General features: G+C 51.8%; 1 protein-coding gene across 1 annotated transcript; it reads left to right on the top strand.

Annotated features, from left to right (window-relative positions):
- The first annotated feature begins 3,403 nt into the window (after positions 1-3,403).
- Positions 3,404-5,274, top strand: LOC121232935 (forkhead box protein D1-like). The gene is given in 3 exon segments (XM_041121432.1): positions 3,404-4,166; positions 4,902-5,132; positions 5,135-5,274. Coding segments are annotated over 3 exon segments (1,134 nt in total).
- Positions 5,275-8,085: the final 2,811 nt, after the last annotated feature.

Genomic DNA, 8,085 nt, shown 5'->3' with positions numbered 1-8,085 from the left:
TCATTCACAACAGGCAGGAAATCACAGAAGACAGCCCCCGAGGTCCCAGGCCCGTTTCGCGGGTGGGTGTGTGGCCCATGAGCGGGGAAGCCCCATTTCCTGCTCCCCCGGGGATGACTGCGGGGCGGCGGAGCCCCGGCGGGGGGGGGGGGGGGTGCGGGGAGAGGTGGTCGGGGCAGTTTCAGCCTTTGCGCTCAGAAAACGGCCCCATGGCCACTTCTCTGATGGGGGGTTCTCAGGTCCCTCCAAAATGCTGCTGTTCCTTAGGGTCTCGGGGTCCCGCTCAGTCTCCGGGCGGGGTGGTCCTGTCCTTCCCTGGGGCTTCTTTTGTCGGGGGGGGGGCACGCTGGGCACCCTCCCCCGGCACACGACGGCCCGGAGCCGGCCAACCCGCCTCCGCCTGGCCCTCCTTGCCGGTAGGTGGCATCCCCCGTCCACGGAGAGCATCTCCCGGAGCGGAGGGGAGTGGGGCCGGCCGCGGGGCGGGGCGGGGGATGCCGCGCTGCCCCGCGGCCTGGGGACAGGACAAACCCCGCGGCCCCGGCGGCAGCGGGCGGTGGGCGCCGGTATCCTACATCGGGAAACGCGTCTGCCGCCACTCATGGCTGTGCCGCCGCTGCTCGCCTTTCTTCTTTTCTTTCTTTCCCTTTTAAGAAGGCGCCTGCCAGGTTGGGAAGGGAACAAGCGGAAGATGCTATGCTGGCAGCACAAAGACAAGTAGCGATCTCCAGGGACACGTAGAGGTTGCGATAACACCAGGTCTTAATTGTCCGCACTGGGGGCTGGCTCAACTGCCCTCTAGAAAGCAAGCCCCCCGGCCTACCCCGCTGCGACGGGCTAGGGCTTCCAGTACTGCCCAAGTCTGCAAGGGGGTTCCCCATCCCCAGCGAGGGTCCCGCCACCCCTGCTGGCTACGTCCAGGACCCGCGCTCCAGCCGGGGCCCTCCCGGCACGCCGGGGCCGCGGTGCTCCCGGGGACCCGGTGCTGCGAAAGAGCCGCCGCTGTCACACGCTCAGTGAAACACCGGTGCGTCCTGTGGGGGTTTTAGCAGGACATCACGGGCAGATTCGACTCTGCTGGTTCTGCTTTGTTGGTACAGCAGTTCGTCCCTATAAAATTTTAAACTCCACCGTTCTTCCTATTTAGACCTTGGGTTTTTGTTTTTAAGATGGTCTTAAATGTCAGGACACATCAGCAAGTACCAGGAGAAGAGCAAGAAAAAAAGAACAGAAAGAGCATAAAAAGGAAAGATACTAGCTCTTTGTAAAGAGGAAAAACCTCTCAGGAAAAGTTCTCTTTCTGCCATCCTTTTAGTAACTTGCCCTAGATCCCAAAACTAATTCAAAAGGGCATTTTACTTCCTATGAGCTGTAATTCTCTAGTGACGTTATCAATCTTTCCACAGGAAAAAATAGTAGCGAGTTACTGGGTTTGGGGGTTCTTTTTTTTTTTTTTTTGTAACTTTTGGTGATATTCTTCTGCAGGCACCTTAGTAGTGAACAAAATGTAAATAGGATTATTTGGAAATAGTAGAAAGGATTATGTTGTAAATCCATGAAAGTGGATTTGAAACAGGGTGGCTTGAAGCTTTCAATTAGGATGATATATAGAAAAACGCATTTCAAGAAAATGGTGTGTTTTAGTTGTTTGAGAAGCGAGATTTAAGAAGTAAGGACGTTAGGCATCACTCTGCCCTTCTCGCGACGATTTCTGTCAGAGCACGAAATGCTCTTCTACTACTCCGATTCTAATCGGACTCTGACTGTGGGTTATTCTGCCAGAACTAGGAGCGATGGGAATTTTCAAGGCATTTCTTTTTAAGACTATGGTGATTATATTTATGTCCAAGGTACTTCTTTCCTCTGCGAGCCCTCACATAAAGGGGGTCCCTGGTCTTCTGCTGTCCTCGTATGTATCACCTGAAACTAGGAACAGGGGAGGCATAATTAGGAAGTAACCCTTTGTGTCGCTTTCTTTGGGTTGTTGCTCCTGTGCTCAAAGCAGAATTGGCATTTTAAAGGCCCGGTGGATTGTTTTCCTTTGCATAAGAAAGAAGTAACGCTAATTCTATGTTAGTGTTTCCCATAATGGAGGGAGCTGCTTCTCCCTCGTTAAAAACAATAGCGTACAAATAAACTGTGATATTAGTGGTGTGTTTTGGAGGCGGTTCTTTGAGAGCTTGCGAGGTCGACATCTAGAGATATTTTATTTCATTCTTAAATGAATTAAACTCTGGAGGGGGAAGAGGAAGGAGAAGGGAGAGATGTTTCTATACTATCCTGCGGACAGATGTCTTCATCTGAAGTTTATTAACTCACCACCTCCCTCTCCGGCCGGATTTTTTTGGGGAAAAAAACTTTCTTTTAGAGGGCTTTGAGACATGTCCCGCCAAATACTCTTTCTCGCCAAGCCACCTCCCGGCCGACCCCGCCGGCACTCCGGCGGCAGGGCTTTCCCGCAGCCCCCACTTCATGCCGGCCCCATGCCGCCTCCCTCCGCGGAGCGCCGGGTGAGGAAACAGCGATGAGGCGCTGAAATCTCAGCCATAAGGCGCTTTTCTTCCTTCCCACGGGAAGCAGGACCCAGTCCCCGGGGGCAGCCCAGGAAGACGCAGAGCTCCCGGCACTTTGGGGACAGACCTACACTTTTTTTTCGGGGGGGGGGAAGTGTTTTTATTTCCTCCCTTTTCCACTAAAGACGGCCCCGGTCACTCCGCGGCCCAGCACAGCCCATCCTGGTGGGGCGAGGGCAGAGGTCCGAGGCGGGTGACGAGGCTCCCTGCGGGAAGAGGGGGCACGGTGCCGCCCGGGACCGCTGCTCGCCCTGCCGCGCTCTGATGCTGGGACCCCTGTGATGGGCCCCCTCGGTATAAGGCGGGGAGGAAGGACGCCCTCTCTGGGACTCGGCCACAGTCTTTCCTAAGGCCCGGCAAGCTGCCCACCTCTGCCCACCCTCCTCGCCAGCCTCCTTCTTCTCCCCTCTCCTCCTCCCAGGACTAGGTGCGCTCCCTCCTGCCCTTCATCCATTAATGTCTGAGGCCGAGGTGAGGAGAAAGAAGGGGGAACTGACTTCTAGACGCGGCGGCACAGCCCCTCCGCCCCCCCCAACCCCAACCAAAAAAAAAAAGACAAAAAAAAAAAAGGGGGTGGGAGAGAAATTTTAAAAAGCAGAAAAAATACTCCAAAGCAAAACTCAAACCAGCCGTCGCGTCCGAGCGGGCGGCGGGAGCGCTTTCGCGGCACGGCGGCGCTGGGGGCCGGCGCTGCTCTGAGCGGTCCGCCTGCCCGTAGCAGCGGCGACGGGGCGGCTCTCCGCGGAGCAGCGCAGGGGCCTGGCGGCGGCTGGGAGCCCGCCTGCCACACCGCGCCAGCTGCCACCGATGCGCTGCCCCGCCGCCGCGCCATGACCCTAAGCTCTGAGATGTCCGAGGCGTCGATGCTGGCTGAGGAGACGGACATCGATGTGGTAGGCGAGGAGGACGACGAGGAGGACAACGAGGAGCCGCAGCCCTGCCGCTCCTCCTACGCCGAGGACGAGGAGGAAGAAGACGAGGAGGATGTGGGCGACCTCCACGACGACACTCTGCTACTGCGGTCGCCCGTGCGCAGCGGGGCGGGCGGCAGGGATGGGCCCGGCGGCTCGCGGCCCCCCTCGCGAGGCGGCCTGCAGAAGGCGGGGGCAGCGGGTGGCGGCAGGGCACGCGGCGGCGGCAAGAACAGCCTGGTGAAGCCGCCCTACTCTTACATTGCCCTGATCACCATGGCCATCCTGCAGAGCCCCAAGAAGCGGCTGACGCTGAGCGAGATCTGCGAGTTCATCAGCGGGCGCTTCCCCTACTACAGGGAGAAGTTCCCCGCCTGGCAGAACAGCATCCGCCACAACCTCTCCCTCAACGACTGCTTCGTCAAGATCCCCCGGGAGCCAGGCAACCCGGGTAAGGGCAACTACTGGATGCTGGACCCCGAGTCCGCCGACATGTTCGACAACGGGAGTTTCCTGCGCCGCCGAAAGCGCTTCACGCGGCAGCAGCTCCCGTCGCCCGAGTTGCTGCTGCGCGCCGTGGACCACACCTCTTTCCTCCCGCAGCCCCCGCCCCAGCCCCCACAGAAGCGGCCCTGCGCCTACGGACCCTACGGCTGTGGCTATGGCCTCCAGCTCCAGCCCTGTTGCCGAAATCCAGAATAAAACTCCTTAACAGCAATGAGAAGTTAAGAAGCAGGCACTCCTTATTGCAGCGCTGGGCACACAGGGGATCGCTCCACCTATCGTGTGCACCTGTCTGGTTTAACTATGCAGGTTAAATACACACCTGTTATACATATTCACTAGATTTCCGAGAAATGTTATACATAATCATTAGTGTCCTGAGAAACTATTAACATATGTAAATGTCCTTTACGCAAGCGCGTTGAAGGTCTCTGGTGGTCCTCAGAAGCCCTCTGGTGGTCTTCCATAGTCTTCCTCACTTGTCCGCTTCTTGACCTCTTCTTAGGTGATTCTGCGCAGTACGATTCTTGCCATTATATTAGATTACACAAAAGTACATTCTATGTTAATTCTTTTTCTATGATTGGTCTTCTAATCATACTACCTTATTAATATTCTTATGTTAAAACAATCATTGGTCGATCTCACATAATCCATTAACTGGAACTTTGATCAAAGTAGGGTTTCTAAGCAACAGAACTAAGGTCCATAACGATTTCTTAAAACAAACCACTATAATTAACCAATCTGTGTTAGAATTCTATGGTTAACTGACTGTCAACAATACTTGTATTCTTATGATTATGCTTAGCACATTCTGTAATGTTCCTAAGTCTCTATAACTACGTTGCAAACTTCACACTCCTATCTCACGATTTTGTTTTAATCAAATCTTTATCAAAGTATTTGCAAGAGCCCTACCATCCCCACTCCACCCTCTTCGCCTTCCACCACTCCTCTCCGCCAGCCCGCCAGCCCCCCGCCGCCCCAGGCAGCGTCCCTGAATCGGCGCTGCCCCCCGCCGCTGCGCCGCCGGCGGAGCTGGCACGGACGCCCTTCGGCTACGCGCATCCGCTGGGCCCGGCGCTGGCGGCCCCACTGCACGCTCCGCCCTTCTCCATCGAGAGCATCATCGAGGGGGGGCCGGCCCCGGCGTGGGCAGCAGCTGCGCCTTGCAGTTGGCCGCGGCGCCGGGCCTGGACCGCTCGCTGGGGAGCGCAGGCAGCGGCTTGCCCACTGCCCTGCCCGCCGTCCCCGGCTTGGCGGCTCGGATCTTTAATAGTTAAGGATTTCGGAGTCTTTCCGAAGGTAGGATCTGGGCTATCTCCTTTCTTCGCCTCTCGGATGCCCGACAGACGCCGCGAGCAGTGGAGCTGCGGGGTTTGAGCGGTGGGGCTCGGGGGCCGTCCTCCGCGGCCGGCGGGCCGCTCGAAACCTATATTTATGCAAAGCCAGGTCTAGATGCTGCATGGGCAGACGGTCATGCTACTGGCAAGTTACTTGTTACTCCTTAAAAAACAAACAAAGCAAAACAAACAAACAAAAACAAACAAAACCCCCACATCTCTAAACCGTTAAAGTTCTGAGATTCTCAGGTCTAGGAGCTTAAAAATAGTAATGTACAGGAAAAAAAAAGCTTGAGGGAGCACAGCAAAGCAATACTTCTTCATTTCAGTACACTTGTCTCATGTACTTTTATAAAAGAAAAGTAACATGTTTACACAGAAGAAAGTCAAGATTATAATTTCTGATTTTAACCTTTGTTTTGTATATATAATAGACTTATGGAGCTTTTATTTTGTACTTTATGCATATTCTTTACAAAGAATAGTTACAAATTACTGGCAAGTATTATTGTACCTTTTTAATGTAAAATTTTTACACATTTTCAAAAATAATTTTTTTTATTTATAAAAAAAAACCAAAGCAACCAAACCAAAAGACCAAAGGAGCCCAGCCAAACAATTGGCTTCGGACCATTCCCTCCTTAATACTTCTCCCTTCTTTGCAACATTGATGGGGGTTTTTTCAGTATTAATAGCACAATAGACAAGGAATTTTACAGGTTGAAATTTATTATGAATGGATTTGACCGCGAAGAATATCAGAATATGATCTTTACAGTCAAACCATTGTTAGCCCTAGCAGAGAGTGAAGACAAAAAAAAAAAGAAAAAGGAAGGACAAAAGAGAGAATAAAGAGAAATAGGTCTCTCTCGCGGGAGTAAAGCCCAGTTCTGTAAGGATCCAATCAGGGGATTGATTAAAAAGACGGTTTTAAACTATTTTTATACTTTTGGGTGAGTTCTAAATCACAACCGCATCACAGTTTAGTTTCCAAGAGGCCCAAAGGAAAATAATAAGGGGCATGTACTGAACTTCGGAGAGATTTGCCCTAGCCTCTTATGTTTCTATGGCGATAATACGGACATGTGTTTCTACTTTTCAATACATATAATATAAAATGAGCATTGAAATATCCTTGTGTGATGAGCTGATTAAATGCACGAGATATTGAAGTAAGGATAAGTGTACGAATCAAACCATGAAAGAAGCTTTTTTTATTTTGAACTCACATCTTAACATGCATAAGATCGATAGATATTTATTTCACAGTCTAAAATCCTTTTTTAACCAAAAAGTTCTCCTCAAACATTCGGAGCTTAGACGTGAAAAGAGAATCGTACGTTTTAAGAGTGGTTGCTTGTTATGGACTAGGAACACTTGTTTTTCAAATCAGAAAGACATTTTTCAAATGCGACTGTATTTATAACAATTTAGTAGATTCAAGGATAAATCGTGTGAATTTTCGTAAAAGAAAAAAAAAGAGGGATGTCTTTTAGTGTTCTTTGGAATGGGGAGGGAAAGGTTGTGTGGTTACATGCTTTTACATATCGAAGTACCTCGTCGCCTTGGTTTTAAGTATTCTCGTGGATAGAAAAGTGATGCTTTTCTGTTTTGTTTGTAGCAATGCAGGGTTAAAATAATGGTTTTCAATAAGCGGAAAGACTGGACGTATGAACTTTGCTGGGCTCTATTCGCAGTATGCATCTGGAGGGCCTATTTGGGTGTCCCGGGTCCCTTAGAGGACAACTGCATACAGTCCCACATACATACCTCTTCACTTATTTTCTCCGAGTCCTGCGGGAAGCCGCCTGGTCTCGGCCCCAGGGCCCGGCGGGCCCGGGACCCCGCGCCCCTGCGCTACACGGTACAGCGCGGCCGCGGCGCCGGAACAGGTGCCACCTCAAAAGGCGCCAGTCCCACAGCCCTTTGATGGCCTCGCAGCACCGCCGGCCCGCAGCTCCCCATTCGCATGCAAATGGCCCGCGATGCCCCCCCCGGCTTTCAAGGTGAACAGAGGGGACGTGTAGTCCTCTCAGGGATGGAGCCTAGTTGAACAATCCCTCCAAAATAAGCTGGGCCCTAATAAACAAGCTGGTGGGACCTCCTTCTCCTCCTCCCAACTTCAAAGTGTGGATTCATTAACCCATCTCCTTTTCTCTTCATATCCCTGTAGGGCTGAGACACAATTACTGGAGCTAAATTGGGAGGGGATTGCTCTATATGGGGGCTAATGTTTCAATCAGTTCCTCCAGAAGGACCACACAAAAAGAAACTTTTTAGTTTATGGTGCTATTATGCAGAGTTTTAATCTAGGGATAGATTTAGCCAAATGTTATCCATTGGGAATGTAATGAAGCCCTTATGTATTCAGTCGCTTTTTATGCCACACACAGTGTCTCTATACAGAAACGTTTCCTTCCACACATTTCTTTGTTTCTGTTGTGTGATTTATACATTTTAATTAGTTTTAAAAAAATTATTTCTTCTCAAGCATCTTCTATAACATTTCTCTCAAGCAGGACTGTGTTAGGTCCTGTCCCACATCCCCTATAAAAGAATTTTCCCCTTCCCTACCCCGTTTCAAAGCTGATTAGTTTGCACGTCCACACACTGTGCTCTTCCCTCCTTGTGCAGACGGGGCCGATATTGCGCAGGCTCTGCCGGCACTGGCGTAAGCTGCGGGCGGGCAGCGCAGCCCAGGGGCTGGGCCTAGCCGCGGGACCTGTGTGTGCGGTTCCCCCGCCCTGAAGC

This window comes from Aquila chrysaetos (genome assembly GCF_900496995.4).
Source record: "Aquila chrysaetos chrysaetos chromosome W unlocalized genomic scaffold, bAquChr1.4 W_unloc_2, whole genome shotgun sequence".
In the NCBI taxonomy this organism is placed as follows: domain Eukaryota; kingdom Metazoa; phylum Chordata; class Aves; order Accipitriformes; family Accipitridae; genus Aquila; species Aquila chrysaetos.
The sequence above is the reverse complement of the archived record's forward strand: the minus strand, read 5'-3'. Positions and strand labels throughout refer to the sequence as shown.